The sequence below is a fragment of the Choristoneura fumiferana genome, chromosome 10, assembly GCF_025370935.1.
Source record: "Choristoneura fumiferana chromosome 10, NRCan_CFum_1, whole genome shotgun sequence".
In the NCBI taxonomy this organism is placed as follows: domain Eukaryota; kingdom Metazoa; phylum Arthropoda; class Insecta; order Lepidoptera; family Tortricidae; genus Choristoneura; species Choristoneura fumiferana.
This window is the reverse complement of record NC_133481.1, coordinates 4,729,610-4,747,525: the sequence shown is the minus strand read 5'-3', so window position 1 is coordinate 4,747,525 and position 17,916 is coordinate 4,729,610. Positions and strand designations below refer to the sequence as shown.

At 37.6% G+C, this 17,916-nt stretch overlaps 1 protein-coding gene across 1 annotated transcript in view; it reads right to left on the bottom strand.

Moving 5' to 3' along the window:
• Positions 1-3,686: 3,686 nt before the first annotated feature.
• Positions 3,687-17,916, bottom strand: part of ft (cadherin-related tumor suppressor fat) — a 138,443-nt gene continuing 124,213 nt past the window's right edge. The window contains exons 4-9 of the mRNA XM_074093160.1: positions 16,485-16,686; positions 15,478-15,665; positions 13,542-13,964; positions 12,854-13,355; positions 7,246-12,604; positions 3,687-6,798 (exon numbers count right to left, since the gene is read on the bottom strand). Of these exons, the coding sequence (XP_073949261.1) occupies positions 4,191-6,798; positions 7,246-12,604; positions 12,854-13,355; positions 13,542-13,964; positions 15,478-15,665; positions 16,485-16,686 (9,282 nt within the window). The 3' untranslated portion in view covers positions 3,687-4,190. The remainder of the gene's footprint in view (positions 6,799-7,245; positions 12,605-12,853; positions 13,356-13,541; positions 13,965-15,477; positions 15,666-16,484; positions 16,687-17,916) is intronic.

Below are 17,916 nucleotides of genomic sequence, written 5' to 3'. Positions count from 1 at the left end.
TCAATCACGCAATAACAGCTGAACGGAAAAGATCTGCATTGAGACATAAGATACTTGATATCCCGTAATGCTGAGCGGGCAACGTTGCTTTTTAGTTAGTTTTTCTCGATTATTCAAAAAAAATAATGTGTCTACTCCAATAATTATTCACGATAGACTTTTATTGTCTTTAAAAACCGTTAATAAACATTTGTTCGTTTTTAAAGAATATAAAAGTCTATCACAAATAATTATTGGAGTAGACACATTAACTTATATACCTATTAAGAAGAGTTCTATCAGACCACAATTTTAATTTTAATTAAATTTTTATGGAATAATTGAGAAAAACTAACAAAAATGCAACGTTGCCAGCTCAGCATGTATAAACGCTCTTTAACAAGAATAGAGGGCACTGTCCAAGTACGGTGACGTACCGTACCTCAGCTCTTACGATGACGTGTTAACTTCGTTTTCAATCAATAGATGGCGTTGTGCGACCGAACGTTGTTCTTTTAAATTATTACCGTAACCTTTTTCGAGGCCAAACTCTAAGAGCGTTTTCAGATTATCCGATCCGATATCGGTATCGGACGCCGATCCTAATATCGGAGTAAGTAAATGTATGAAATATGTACCTGTCTTTCAGATTATCCGATCCAATATCGGATCATATTTCATACATTTCATATCGTATCGGCGTCCGATACCGATATCGGATCGGATAATCTGAAACGCTCTAAGACATTTATTTATTGCGTTGCCATGGTAACAAGAATCGTGTATAGGTAGAGTCATTCACGATGACATTAATGTATACAAATTCGCGGAGGGCACTAGGTATAAGTAAACGGTTGTTGTTGTATATTAAAAAAAAAACACGGTCATAAATTTACAACAGATGAGTTAAGACGGCATTCTTTTTGTTATGCTACGCCACTTTGTCGCGAATAAATGATTTATATTTCATTAAACTATTTCTAATGCGGGCGAAGCCGTGGGTTAAGGCTAGTGAACTATAAATGTAATGACTATTACTACGAGGGTTATTTGATAAGTACCCGGTTATGGAAAGAAAACACATTTTTTTCTAGTCACCTTATAACTCTATACATTTGTTCCACCTATACTCAAGCTTCATTAAACCATCCAAAAAGTATGATTTTGGAAAGTCATTAAAATAGGCCTCTGTGGCGGCAATGACTTCGTCATTTGATCCAAATCGCTTACCACCGAGCCATTTTTTTAGGTTGGGAAACAAAAAGAAATCGCATGTGGCCAAATCTGGAGAATACGGGGGGTGAGGCAATAGTTCTTACTTTTATTTCATCACATGTTTTTCCTTCCAAAAACAAGAATCTAATTACAGACCGATACTGTTCTTTCTCCATTTTAACAATTTTAAGTTCACGCTTTCGCTAAATCGCTGTCAAATGAGAAAAAAAAAACAAAAGAATGCCATTTAAAAAAAAAACCACCTTTGAAAAATGGCTTAAAAAGGTGGTATACTTATTTTCGGCCAGTGATATTAATATATTTAGAAAACGGGTACTTATCAAACAGCCCTCGTAGCTAGACTGTCAAATAATAAATTAGGGTTTTCAGAGAGGTGAAATATCGCTAGATGGCGTTAATATCGTGAAGTCCGTTCGACGCAAGTTCGACGCATGCTCGTGATAGGGTAAATAACTAAATGAGCCAATCGCAAACAAAAGTCAAACGTCAAACAAACCTCACGATACTAATGCCATCTATCATCCATCCATCATATCATTAATTACTTTATTATTTTTGTTTGAAGCTCATTTTACTGAAACAAAGAGAATAGGTATTTATCTGATTAACAAGTTTGCTAACTATATTGCAGAAGGCGTAAACATGTAAGCTAGATAACTATATTGAAATAACGTTTGAAAATATTAATGCTTTGTTTGATATCGCATTTCAAATTATTTTGATAAAGAATCTCTCATTGTCATTATACCTAGTATCTTTTTTTTACTAGCCTGTAATGTTCCACCGCTGGGCAAGGGCCTCTTCCCTGGATTTCCATCTCGTCCTGTCGGCACTTATGCATGGCCAGTCGCTGGAAACGCGTCTAGGTCATCCTGCCATCTCCGCCTTGGCCTGCCACGACGCCGATAGCCATCTTGGGGCATCCACTTTGTGACTAGGTGACCTATGCCCACCTTTCTAGGTGCATAGTATCTTTTATTGGTTTTAATTAATTTGTATTTGTTAACAATACTCTAGGGCTTCCTTATTCCCAATTATGTAAATGTTGTCAAATTAAGGCAAAGAACACGCACGTATTAGCGTTTTATCTTCATTGCTAGTGTTTTTGGTTATAATTACGCGTTCACAGAGTCTTATCGCTGATAGTGAAACAAGTTCTTAAATATAAAAAAAACCGGCCAAGATCGTGTCGGACACCCTCAGAATAGGGTTCCGTAGCCATTACGTAAACATCAAATAATATTTTTCTGACGATTTCGTATTGTGTACGGAATCTTCCAAATAGGCTGCTATTTACTCTTAAACTACTAATAATTCTTAAGCAATCTTAGGCGCTATAACTTAAATTTCCTTTTAAATTTGATATATTATTTACTACCATTCTGACTTTTTTCAAATTTTTCCTCCCAACAGTAGATTTAAGAGGGAGGGGGGAGGGGCTCGATTGTAATGAAAATTTGCACTTTAAAGTTGAATATTTCACAAACAGATCACTGAATAGAAAAATTGTCATAGCAACCCCCAATGGTTTTAAAATACCTATCCAACCATTCTCCACACTCTAGTATAGGGTTGGTAATGAAAAAAAATCACCCCACTTTACGTCTACCATATTTTCTTACCCGCGGACAGACAGACAGACAGACGGACATACATGGCGGAACTATAAGGGTTCCTAGTTGACTACGGAACCCTAAAAAGAACCTACGGCTAGCGTGAGAGGACCGGCTTGTTATTTTGCCAAGTACTCGTATCAGTGCATGATTTTTTACTATGATAGAGATAGCAATAAGGATAGCAATGACTCGGACATACCTTTAATACTCTGGAGGAATTCACTCTGCTTAAACCTACCATGTTTTTCAAGACATTAGAATTATTGTAATTATGAGTATATACCCATGCATACGGTCATCATCATCATCATCATCAGCCGGTAGATGTCCACTGCTGAACAAAGGCCCCCCCTTTAGAACACCACAATAAACGACAACTAGCCACTTGCATCCACCGGTTTCTAGCCTGCCTGGTGGGAGGCCTGCCAACGCTTCGTCTTCCGGTTCGTGGTCGCCACTCAAACACTTCCCTCCCCCAACGGTTATCTGTTCTTGGAGCAATGGGCCCACTTCAACTTGCATAGTTTTCCAGCTATGTCGGTGACTTTTAGTTCTTCTACGAAACATACGGTATATTTCATGAAACATAGTCAAGGGTCACGGACAGGATTATAAGAATAAGTATGCGTTGCTTTTTTCGTTGACCAAATTACTAGCTTTCCAAGTTCTCTGGTTAACTCGTTATCAAGAACGAGGTGTAATCAGAATGAAACTAGACCACGGTACGAAAATAACATACTCGTATTGTAAGTCAAATTAAAGCTGAAGTGTAATTACAGTAATAAACAGGCATTTATTAGGGTTTAGATCTGTTTAGATAGAGAAAATAGAAAATACATTTTTTGAGTTATTTTTTTATTGTTCACATAAACTTAAATCAGTCAGTCATCGTAAACAAAAAGGCATTTGGCACTTTGTTCGCTTAAAATATGGCTTTATAAATTTTTAATAAGAGATTTGTCTATCATAAAAGATTAATAATCGGATACCAATTAAATTTTACTAGATGGCGATTAACATCGCAATTACATTTTTATTCCTTGAATGTATTGATTGAAAATAAAGTACAAAATTATTCTGATGACATTTTAAAATAATAGAAAAAATAGGGTGAAACTTAACTTCCATTTCCTATATACAGAGTGATTTCGTATTCTATATTTACATTCACAATATTATTTTTGCAATACATTACAATGTCATAAAAGTTTATTACACAACACGAATTCAACAAGATATGGCAAGAGAATTGAATCTAGAGAGACCTTGATACAAGATCGCAACAAATTTTTGTACAAAAGCTAACTCTACTTATATTAAAGTAATATTTACAAATTTTCCTTAAACTTAATTTATACATCATACATATTCTTCCGACGGTTTTGGAGTACCGTTAGGAAGTCTTAACGAGGAAGACATTCGGCCATTTACGGAGTCCGGTAATTCGGCGATGTCCTTGAAAACGCCGATCATACTTTCAAAGTTTGGACCCCAGTTGAGCAAGTAGTCCCAGCCGAGAGTGGCAGGTGCAGGCGAGCCGTTAGCCTGCCGATACAGCGCTGAACCCACGTGCGGCGCAAGATCATCGTCTGACGCCACTAAAGTACTCAGCGATCCACGAAACGATGAATCAAAACTCTCATATGGCGGAGGTAAAATAGGTTTCTTTGAATTATTTCCACTACTCACGTTTGGCCTCCTCACACCCTCTGGCTTATCAGCATTAATACTATTGTTATCGTACTCTACTTCTGAACACGTAAAGCTATCATTACCACTTTCGTCATCGGAACCCGTGGAACTTCTGTTGTCGACGGGCGGCGAGTGATGCCTGTGAGACATGTGGTGGCCGACCCCGCCGCCTCGGGGAGCTTCGCTGGAGCTCGAAACAGCATCCAATGTAGATACTAGACTTGAAGTCCGCTGTCGTGCATTCATTCTTTCAATTTCTTCTGCGGTCAGCCCAACAGCACCAGAACCAACGGAAACTACTTGAGGTACTTGAGGAGGTGCATTAGGTGTTTTTCGTCCCGCAGACGAGCTCTGACCACTGAGTTGCGACATCACCGGACTATTTAAACTACGTTCACTATTACTGTGTAGAGCATCTTTACCAACGCCACCTGAACTGGACGTAGTTGCTAATAATGCGCTTTGCAATGGTTTCCCAGATATATCATGAAGAGTGAGTATTCTTGGTTGTTGACTTAGTTCACTGCTGGGAGACAGTCGGGCTAAAGGCGTAGTTTGGTGCTGTCTTGGTTGAGAAGGAGGTTGCGATGGTTGTGGAAGCACTCTTGGTGGGTAACCAGCATGATGAGGTGAATGTCTATGCTGAGGTGCTTGATGTTTATGATGGTAGCCCGCAATTGGAGGGGGCGTCGCTTTGTATTTTCGAATACCCGCAGCTTCTCGGAAACCTTTGTAATGATAAACAATATCAATATCGGAAGGTGCTATAGAACTGGCATTTTCAAGGTCGTAATGCTCAGGTATATCTGAATTTAAATCCATGCCACTTGGATGATCATGTGTATGATGAGAATTATTTGTTGAAGGCGGTGGTGGTGGATGATGATCTTCTCTAAGCGCGGGGCTTTTCCCAACTACTTCCCGTTCTATAATATCTGGCCTTTGTGGTCTAGAAAGATCGATGTTCATTATTTCTCGATCTTTGTATTTCTTAGATAATAGTTCAGGGCCTACGATGTGACCCACATTACGCATGATGTCAGCGTTTTCTGACATGTAGCTGTTTAGACTGGTCTCATTACTGTGAAGATTTCGATTCATTAAACTATCGTTGGTTCCGGCGATTAAGTTTGGAGCATTCAGCATCGCTGGTCCACCATTTTGTTTTGAATGCATAACTCCTTTGCTTGTGGGAATAGTGCCCTTTTCCTTCTTTTGTTTTCGAAGTCGGAAAACTACGAATGATACCAAAATGGCAACTATCAAAATGATGAAAAATACTATAACAAGCGTTATGCCGATACTGAGAGGGTCTGGACTTTGTGCTAAGCCAACACCAAAGCTGCTATGACATCCAGTCAAAATCTTTCCTTGGCGGATTATTTCTTTAAATATACTTCCGTTCCCGGTAAATGGTTGTATTTCATTGTTGATTGTAAAATTTGCCAAACAGCCCTCAAAATTATTATTACTGGACACAGGTAAATTTTCGGCTTTGACTCCGCCAAAGGATATAACTGTTAAATATGGGTCCAAAAAGTCATGCACTCCAGCAGCATCGAGCTCTTCGCCAACGTTGGCATTGTCAACCATAAGACGAATGCTTCTGCCAAGCGAGTGTAAAGTAACGCTATGCCAGCTGCCGTCAGAAACGTCAGCTTGTTCGACCTGTGTCATGTTAACTATAGTATTTTGTTTTGAAGTGTAAATTATCTTTCCACCCAGTAGTTCAATTAATGTGTAGTATTTGTCGGTAGCAGAAAAGAAAAGTATGCCATCTTTGCGATAAGTTCTAAAAAGGAAGGATAGTCTTTTAGCTGGATTAGCATATTTTTCAGAAGGTTTTCTACTTCTTTTGCTCCAATCCATATCATCGTAAAAGGAGTCAAGTAACTGCATTCTCCGATGTTTATCTGAGATTGCAAAGTAAACGAAACCATTTCCTCCAACTGATATCGGCTGGAATGAGGTGCTACAATCTGGAGATAGTATGCCGTTTTCACATTTACAGTAATTAGCTTTCCATCTATCAAGACATTCGCCGTTGCCACATACGTCTTTTTTATAACATGCACCTTTTTCTGATCTTCCACAGTTTGCTTCGACTCCACGAAATTCAATAGGATTTGTTAAGTTTAATAAACGACCATTGATAGTAATACTATGAATGCAGCCAATAAAATCGTCTGTGTGGATTTGACCCGGGCGCTCCAATACTGGATCTGCTTTGTGTAGACCTCCAACGAGGAGAAGCTCGCCGTTGAAATTTAATGTCCTGCAAATGAAGAAATAACGAATGATCAACATTGGAGCAAATTAAATAACATATTTACATAATCATCATCATTTTTTATTTTTTTTCGATTAACAAAAAATAATAGTGTTTAAATGTTCGTCAAAGACGCACTGATACTATTGTATCAGCCGCAATAATCATATACGTACAATAAACATATATATTCATTACGTGCATACATACACTCAAGTGCAATGATATCGACACGGCCAAAGTTGCAAAAATATTTAATAATACCTTAATGTTAAGTGCATAAAGTCGTGTAAATGTACATATTTTTATAACTTTGGCAATGTTGATATCTTTGCACTTGGCTGACTGTACGTACATGCATGTACAAACATATTAAAACATTTGATCGGCACTTTATCAATTTAACAATTTTGTAAGAGAAGAAGTAGACTAAAATAATTAAAATATACGTACCCAGCTTGGCCTGTTTCATCATTATAACAGGAGCTATCTCCAGGTTCACATTCCATGCAGACGTCCCCGTGATCTGTGCAAGAGGTAACGCTTAGGGAGATTACTCGACCGTTCCTCGTAGCTGTTAGTTTGTACCATCCGCCGTCAGCAAAATTTTTCCGTGTGTCTGTGATAGCTACTGATGCTATAGATGTTCTCGCACCACCGAAAGAAAATACTGGTGTTCCTCCAAGAAGTTCAATAGCAATAAAGTCCGATCTTCCACCAGTTTGTGCTCCATAGTTATAAAGTAAAAGGGCATCTGACTTAGTTGTTGCAAATATGATCGTTATATCATTTGTTGAAGCATCCAAAGCTGGGAACCGCATGTAAGATAGTTCGTTAAATCCAAAAGTAGAGCTTTCACAGTGTGCACCATATCGTCCACTTGTACAACTGCATTTATACCCTGGTTTTAGGCTTATGCATATTCCTCCATTAAGACATGGATTAGGTCTGCATGAGTCTACTAAAGCCTCACACTGGTTACCGCGATACCCAGGACGGCATAGACAGAAGAATGTCTTCCTATCAGCGCTTTCTTTGCAGGATCCACCGTTTTTGCATGGGTTGGTACTGCACAGGTCGTCCCTTTCCAATTCACAGGTTTTGCCTTCGCGACGGGCAGGGCAGGTGCATGTAAAATCGTGACCTTGTTTACGACACTGACCTCCAAATTGACAAGGATTAGGTGAGCAAGGATCTTGTCGTTTCTCACATTTATTACCCATGAAACCATCTGTACAATGACAAGTGAAATCGTGCCGCACCAAAGGTGATGAAAGAATCAGTGCTGCGCTTTCTGTTATTTTAGTTTGGTCGAGAACTTGAATTGAATCAGAGCAATGACCATTGTTTTCGCATTGGTGAAAAGAACACGGTAAATAAGACACTACTAATTGTCTTTTTAATAACTTTTCCATATCTTGCTCTTTGGCCTTCAAATGTTTTTCAGTGAGTTCCCTTTTCCAAACTGAATTTTGACCTTTGGTGGCTATGGTTAAATACAAGTTTCCATCATCTTCATTGATGCTGTACAAGTACACACTTTCTCTATGTTTTAAGCCTACTTTGAGGGTTTCAAGTAAGCTTCTATAATAATGAGTAAGAAAATGTGATGCAGTCATGTTCACAATCTTCAGTGTTACCGATTGCTCTACAGTGTTATTGTCAAATGAGAAGTATTCCACGCTCACTGATGAGGTTACATCTCCGTGAATTCCATCATTGCCTGATACTGAGAAAGAATACCCTTGGCCAGGTCTTACTGCGTTCGTATGTAAATCACATCCTTTCTTGATGTATAATAGTGAAAGTGTACTGTCAGATGTTGAGTCTTTAACAACTCTGCATTTGTAGTCACCAACGATGTCAAGGTCATTGGGTTTCACGTCGGCTATTCTACCAGTTGGTACTTTGTTGTTAAAGGCGTAGACAAGAACGTGTACAGATCTGGAACTCGGAGGGTTATCATTTCGATCAAGAATTTTAATGGGTATAGTATAGTTTGATTTCATAACCGGCGTACCACTGTCTTCTATTTGTATTATTATTTCTAAGTACGGTGTTAATTCCCGGTCTATCTTCTTTGTTGTTAGAAGTACTCCAGTATGTTTATGCACTTTAACATAACTTTGATGTTTGCCTCCAATTATGGAATATGAAAACGGTGCACCGTTAGGCGGTAAATCAGGATCTTTAGCAGTAAGCGTAGTAATGCTTGTATTTGGCGGTTCATTTTCATAAACAGCCCCGTTAAAATTAGCAACATCAAATAACGGCCCATTATCATTTATATCAGTTAGGGTGATCTTAACTGTTGCTGTGCCAGTTTGAGGAGGTACACCGGTATCAATAGCTCCGACTATTAAGGAATATGTGGGTAATACTTCTCTATCTAATTGTCTTGCTACCTCTATTTCACCTGACAGTGGATCAATTTTGAAATCTTGATTGACATTTCCTCCAATGATGGAAAAGCTAAACTGGTTATTCTGTGGACGGACATCTTTGTCAACAGCCTGAACTTGTACTACTTGATGGCCTATGTTGGCACCTTCTGAAATAACCGCTTCGTACTCGTGGCGTAAGAATTCAGGTGGATCGTTACCATCTTGAATAGAAATAATCACTTGTGCTTCGTCAGTATCATTACCTCGTATTCCGCCTGAATTTTTTGCTAATACTGTCAAAACAACTCTGTTCTGGGTTTCTCTGTCTAGGTACCGAGCGACTCTTATAACGCCCGTTTGCGAATTGATGTTAAAACCTTTATCGTTGCTAGAGCCAACGAAGAGATAGTAAATAACACCATCATCACCACTATCTTGATCAGTCGCTTGAATGACACCAACATTCGTTCCTACTTCTGCCGATTCTGATACGTCGAAATGGAAGACAGGTTGTATAAATTTCGGATAGTATTCATTCACACCAGTTATTTGTACAATCACTACAGTCATAGTCTTCATTATAGTATTGGGATTTGCGGCTGTAATTTCTAGTTTATATTTCGACTTTTCTTCAAAATCAAATATTTCTCTTGAAAATATTTCCCCCGTTTTAGCGTCAATACGAAATAAGGATTTCATTTCATTATTTGCAATGGAATATCTAATGATAGCATTTTTTGGAGAATCGATGTCGATCGCCTTCACTGTGTATATTAAACTATTAATAGGTGCATTTTCTAACAAATACGCAGTATAAAGAGATTGGTTGAATTGCGGTGCATTGTCATTTATATCAGTTAAAATGATTGTTAAGGTAGCTGTTGTTTCTTTTGGCTTGAAACCAAGATCACTGGCAGTAATATTCAGGCGATATTCTTGAATCGTGTCAAAGTCAAGTGGTCGAAGAATACGGATAGTTCCTGATACGGGGTCAACTTGAAAATCTTTTCCCATATTGCCCGATGAAATAGCGTATCTTACAATACCATTTGGTCCTTCATCATCATCACTGGCTCTCACTGAGAGAATTGACGATCCAGTTGGCTCATTTTCAGGTACAATGACTTGATAGCTTAATGCCGTGAATTTAGGGGCAAATAAATTTTCACCCGTTACCACAAAAATAATATACGTTTCATCGAATTGCGGTGGAACGCCCCGGTCCATGGCTTTGATTTTTAATTCGTAATACTGCCCCAAATTGTGAAACTGTCTCTTAACAATAATCCAGCCATCTTTTTTGTCAATTGTGAAGAAGGTAGATCCGTTGCCTCCATAAACATGGTATTCAACTTGAGCATTAATCCCAAAATCTAAATTATCTTCCGCTGTCAATTTTACTATTTTCTCACCTAGTATAGCATCATGAGGAACAGGCACTAGTTTTTCATGCTCTAAGAATTTTGGCGGATTATTATTAGCATCTACAACGTTGATAGTTACGAGGCATTCTGATGACATTGGAGGTTTACCATTATCTGTAGCTACAACAATAACAGAGTAGGTATTTTCAGGTGAAGAGTTGATCGATGTCCTTTTATACTTCAATGTGTATTTACTCAGTATTTCACCTGTTGCAGGATCGATGGTAAATATATCCGATGGTTGTTGTAATGCATAAGATATGATAGAATTAGGTCCTTGTTTATCTCTATCTGTGGCAATTACTTGCCCAACAAAGCTATTTTTACCTTGCAATTCAGGGAAATTAAAACTGTAGTATGAATATTCAAATTCTGGCGCATTATCGTTTTGGTCTTGAATTGTTACTGTTAAAGGTGTTTCTGATCTCCATGCACCATCAATTGCTGCAACTTTTAATATGTATTCATCTTGTAGTTCCCGGTCCAAAGATCCAATAACTGTTACGTTACCGCTTACTGGATCTATGACAAATTTATTTCCTGGATTTTCAACAAAACTGTACGTTGCGTTTGCATTTGGGCCAGAATCTAAGTCTGAACTAGTAACTCTAATAACAAAAGAGCCAATCTCTGCATTTTCAGTTACATTTACGCTAAAAAGTCTTGTAAATCTAGGTGGATTGTCATTTTTGTCAAGGACTGTCACAATAACTGTTGAACTTCCAACTAATTGTGGTGTTCCATGGTCGTATGCTTCAATCAAAATTTCATAAAATGGAATAGATTCTCTATCCAATGCCATATTTGTGTATATTTCACCACTTTCAGTATCGATTTCAAAAGTTTCTTCGTAATCATTAACAAGTCTGTAACTAATTTGTCCATTTTCATTTGAATCATCATCATGAGCTTCAATTTTAATAACTAGTTGAGGCGGGGACTCTTCTTCCATTACAGTTGCATTATAGAGCACTTGTTCTATAACGGGAGCGTTATCGTTAGCATCAGTGACTTTAATCTCTATTTCGATAAAAGATTTTAGTGGTGGATTGTCTGAATCTCTGACTTCAAACCATACTTCATATAAAGGCATAGTTTCGTAATCAAGTCCTCTTCCAGTCACAAAAACTTCTCCGCTCATTGGTTCTACTCTAAGAGCGTCACCCACGTTTCCACCGGCTATGGCAAACTGTAACAAACCTGTCGGTCCATGTTTTGGTGAAGTTGCTGACAGTCTTGTTACTAAAACACCTTCTGTTGTACCTTCAGAAAATGTAAAAGTTAATTTGTTTGTAACAGTGAATTTTGGAAAGTTCGTTACTGATTTCGGAATAAGTATTAACTCAGCCACGCTTCGTCTTGGCATATCACCTGAATCTGTGGCTACTATTACTAGATTGAATGTGGAACTTTTGCTTCGATACTTTCTAAGATTTTCTTCAGCCTTTATGACACCAGTTTCTTTGTTGATCGTAAATAGATTTCGATGTTCACCTTTAAGATCGTAGACAATTTTTTTGTTTAAACCAACGTCATTATCGGTAGCTTTGATACCGAAAATGAAATCACCTGTGACAGTGCGGTCAGAAATGTAGGTTTCATAAACAGGTTGAGCAAATGTTGGAGTATTGTCGTTTTCATCCTCTATTAATATTGTTAGATTCGCTGTAGCCGTTCGAGGATCGGTCGTAGATGAATCTTGGGCCATAATAATCAAATAATAAACATCCCATTCCTCTCTATCTAGAGAAGCATTAGTTGCGATTACACCCGTTGTAGAATTAATAATAAATCTTTCAGATTTGTCACCAAGAAGACTGTATCGAATTTTTGCATTATTTCCTATATCCTTATCAGTAGCTTTTGGACTAAGAATAGTAGTTCCTGGAGGAAGATTTTCTTTGACAGTGGTCTTATAACTTTGCCTTTCAAAAATTGGGCTATTGTCATTGACATCTTGAACTATGACTTTGACAGTACCAGATCCAGTCAGCGGAGGTGATCCTGTAAAATAGATATGTCAATAGTTAGTAAAATATCAACAAATCATTGAACCATTCGAATCAATGTCTGTGATGATCAAAGTGATATTTATGAATATCAATGTGACTATGACTCACATCATTCTAAATGAAGCAGAATCATTTTTTTTTAATAATAACATCCATGCTATCTTTTTTCTTTATTATTTTTTTAATTTGGTATATCATTTATATAAATAATAACAACAAATTCTGAAATAATGGTATTTACCTGTATCCATAGCAACTAGCGCTAGAGTATATTCGTCTTGAACTTCACGGTCTAAAGTCCTTAGTAAAGATATTTGCCCGGAAGACGCATTTATTTTGAATAAGTCTGCATCGCCTTCCTTTATGAAATAACGTACTTGGTTATTGAACGGCGGAGAGTCGGCATCATAAGCATGAATAGTTATCACATATCCACCATTAGGGGGTATTACATTTTCCATTACGTATGCTAAGTACGGCGAATCTAAGAAGGTGGGTGGATTATCGTTTATGTCTTGAATAGAGATAGATAACTCAGCCGTATCAAATCTGACATCGTCTTCCGCACAATCTTCGGCTCTTATGGTTAAAACATAGCGAGCTTTTCTTTCGAAATTTAAGTTTTTAGCAACTCTCACAATTCCCGTATCTTCACTTATACTGAAGTCTCGATTTTCATCACCAGAGGCTATGGAATATCGAACTCTGCCATTAGCATCTTCATCTATATCAGTGGCCGATACCTTAAAACAGAAATATTCAAATATATATCAAATTTGTCATACACATAAGCAGAATAAAAAAAATTAAGAGAGGTTTATCTTAATATAATGTGGGGCATTGAACATTTGCATGTTCAATCAACGCTGCCTATCGAAAAACACTCTTAAGCACTTTTGAAAATTTGATTATTGTACAGTTTTACTTACTTGTAGTACACTAGCCCCAATACTGGCATTTTCAGGAACAGCAGCACTGTACTGTTTGGGATCAAATACTGGACTGTTATCATTCTCATCTAAAATCTTAATCTCGATTTGAGTTTTTGATATCTTCGGCGGGTCGCCTCTATCTTTTGCTGTTATTGACAGTATGTAGCTTGATTTTAGTTCTCTATCAAGTTTACCTGTGGCTCTCAGAATTCCGTCCACATTTCCCAGGGAGAAATATCCATTAACGTTTTGATCGGAGGCCATGAAATATTCCACATACCCGTTCCGCCCTTCGTCTTTGTCTATGGCTTTGACAGTCATCACAACAGTGTTAAGAGGAATGTTTTCAGAGACGGTTGTTACGTTCGGTGAAATAAATTCAGGTGCCATATCGTTAACGTCCTTTAATTGTATTGTGACCTGAAAAAAATTAAATGTATAATTATTAATACTGAAAGTACACAAATGTAGAATAATGTTATGTTTGACAGTCTTTAATTATAATTTTACCTCTTGAGCCTTAGCGCACTTTATAAAGGACCAATTAACACTAAGAAGTTATTCAAAATGTACTTTATAAAGTACCTACAAATTGTTCATTGACTAAAGAGTTTTAAGAATTTTGAAGTAATATCCAAAATAACAAAGCTGGTGAACCACGTATAGGTCTTTAAAGTACTATGTCTGTTACAAAAAGTTAGGACTCAGGAGGACAATTACTTTAAAAATATATTTAAAATGAACTTGGAACCTATTGATGGTATGCATGTCGTGTGTCGTAAAACATAATAACAATATTAAAAGTCGCATAATGACTATAACAATATCAGTACACAGAAAAAGCCATTTAAAATTTCACATGATTTTCTTGAGAAATCGCCGTATTCCCAAAAACCACAAGCCCTTGTTATGTTCAGTACAGTATTTCGGAGAGGTGATACCTAGTTAGTGGGACGTCACTAAAAATGACACGCGCCCGCTAAAGCAAATAAAGCCTGCAGTTGCATTTGAGCAGGCCGAATGATCAAGTGTAAACTGAAATTTTCACATCAATGGTGAACTTGACTGTGCAAACACTAGCCGTGAGAGTTGAAGTAGTTTTAATGATGGTAAGGCGTTTTTTAACAACCTGTTACCCAATTTGGTGTAATAACTGAGTCTTTCGGAAAAACAATCGTTATGCGGTTTCATGAACGATTCTCGAGGCACAAGTATGTAGTTTTCTTACCTAAATCTTGCTTGTAGAGTAAGAGATCTTGGACTTGAATCTTAGTAGGTAATAAGGGGCATTAGCATCTAGATTGATTGCCGCCTAATATTATCGACAGTAAATAACACGCGTCAGACATCGTATTTCTTAAAATGTTTCTCATCAATACACACACGTGTAGGCTTTATTCTTGCATGTAAGTAGTCAAATGTAATAAATATTTTTACGAGTAGGTACCAAGTATAAAGCAGTCATTTTCCGCTGTCTATCTGTTCCGATGTATGTAAGCTCAATTTATAAAACTATGTAACGGATTTTAATACAGTTTTCAATAACTAGATGGAATAATTTATTAGGAAGGTTTCTAGTTTTGATATGTATATAACTAGATAGATAGATAGAAAATTTAATCCTCATAACAAAATAACATGACTCTATACACGTTTTTGATAAAAACAAAGGAATAAACGTTAAGAAGAAAAAACACTAGCGGTGCGTCCCGACTGTGCATGGGGGTAGTTTTAAGGAAAGAAAAGTGAAAACTATGAAGTTGCCACCTTTGATTTTTTCGCCTTCGTTTTTTATTGTTTTTTAAAAATTTTCTCAAAGTTGCACTCGTGCGAATTCGAGGTGAGTCGCTAGTTAACCAATATGTAGTATCTATCTTTAGTAAGTACCTAGATTGTCCTATCATCTATGCGATCAAAATTCTCCTTATCCTACCTGAACAGTTGAAGACAGTTGAGGCTCTGGCGGCAGTGCCGAGTCCCTCGCGGTAACGATGAGGTTGTAAATGGACACCGTCTCTCTGTCCAAGAGATTAGCGGTGTAGATGGTCCCATTGGCAGCTATGATGAAGTCTTGGGCTTCGTCGCCAGAAGTGATGTTGTAAGTCAACTTGCCGTTCATGCCTGGAAGAATTTGAAGATTATGGATTATAAATAAACCAACATTTACCGATCTAAAAATTCCGTAGTAACAAGTTTCCGTAGAAATTCCCAAAATTTACAACAAGCGTTGCAAAAGAAACACCTTTGTCAAATCATATGTCTTTAAACGAAGCAGTAAAATCTGTATGTAATTTTATACATCCAGTACCTAATTTATTATCAGTTTTCATCCACGAAGGATCAACATGTATACACACACTATTATTCACAAAATTTCGTATTTATAGTACCTACCTATTAGTAGAAGAACTTACCATTACAGACCTCATAATGTGTAGCATGAAATCACAGTATAGATTATTTAATTATTAGAAAATAGCTGCTGCCCGCGGCTTCACCCCCGTTATAATTTCTTATTCATAAAAACCTTCTCTTGATAATAACAAACGCAACAAAAAAAGGAATTAGCGTAATCGGTCCAGCCGTTCCCGAGTTTTGCGCTTAGCAACACATTTTACGATTCATTTTCATTTATTTATATAGATTAATTAAATATTTAATTAAATATTTAATATAAATAAAAGATATAGTTTTAATCTATATAATTGTTATCGTTTATTTTTATACTATATTATGTTTGTTGAAATAAAGATATTGTGCCAGAAGTATAGTTAATATGATTATATAGAGAACTAGTACTCGGTTTTGTACTAATTGGTGCGTACAATAAAACAAATAACATCTTGCTATAACGTTACCATTCTTAATTTCTACTTATGTAAGTAATCAAAAAGATTCCAGAAACTAAACTAAGTCTTTCAATTGATTGTTTCAAATTACCTGAGTCCAAATCTGTTGCGCTAATGGTGACAATGCTTGATCCGATGGCGATGTCTTCCGGGACCTCATTGGAGAAGCTCATGGGGTCGAAGACAGGAGCGTTGTCGTTGAGATCCACCACGTTGATATAAACAGTGACCGTGCCTGAAAGCGAAGGCCGCCCACTATCTTGCGCCTGCGCCACGAGAATGTAGTGCTGTGTCTGGAATACAAGAAAATTCCCCTTAATTTACCTATGCTGACACACTAATGAAAATTGCTCTTAATTTACATATACTGGCACACAAATGAAAATTGCTCTTAATTTACCTATACTGGCACACAATTGAAAATTCCCCTTAATTTACCTATACTGGCACACAATTGAAAATTGCCCTTAATTTACCTATTTTTTGAGATATTGAACTTTAAAATAACAAAATCAGGAAGTTCTAAGTTGGTTACTAAACATAACTAGTTATAGTTATCTACTCCGTCAAACAGTCAAATAAATTCATAGTTGTTTGCGGTTCAAGAAACGCAGGTAGGTGACCCAAAAAGTTTGCGCTGAGCAAACCAACAAGAAGGTTCGTTTACATTAATATTTGACCGAGTCATCATAATTCATTACTCGATGCAAACGTCATATACGAAACGATCTTGTACTGGTTACAGCATCAGACATAATACAATGTAAGTGACAAGTTTTACCAAATACGTATCAGTATTTAAGAACACTTATGTGTTTAACAGTCGAGTACTTCTGTAATAAAGCTCGGCTATAAGATTTTACGAATGTGGTCGGCATTCAGATTTTTCATCATAATAGGACACCGAAACGTCCCAGCTATGACAAGCTCCCTCATTCGCGGATCGTGAACCGAGTTGACGGTTTAAAAAACGGGCCGTGGTCCCGGAATCCGGCTCGTGAATGTTTTGCAGACGGCTGCTTTGTCTGACATTGTTCGAGCCTTAATTTCGATGGCGGATCGAGCGGCCAAATGCCGAATATGATGCGCGACGGGAAAAAACTGTACCTGGATGAAATTAGCAGCTCTCTAGCGGGGTACGCGAATTGGCGGGCGGTCGACAGAACGAGTGTACTCCGAATTGTTTTTATTAATTAACGGGCCTGGCCGACTTGATGAGTCTCTGGCGACAGCCGCGGCGCGCCGCGAATCGCGCCCTTACGGCTCTGGGGGGCTGCTACGAAAGTTGAAAATCAAAGTTTGTATCGTACCGTCCCTCTCCGTCTCGCATTAATTAATATAAGTGTCAGCGAGACGGCATGATACGAAGTTCGAATTTTGCACTTTGTAGTATACAGCCTGCGCCCGCGCAGCCCGATGGAGCCCGAGTAAGGCCGACTGACGAAACGCGGAGATAAATTTTACAAACAATGGAACGAGTTTTTTAGTGTTTCACTACTTCACTTTACTATTAAAATATTCCT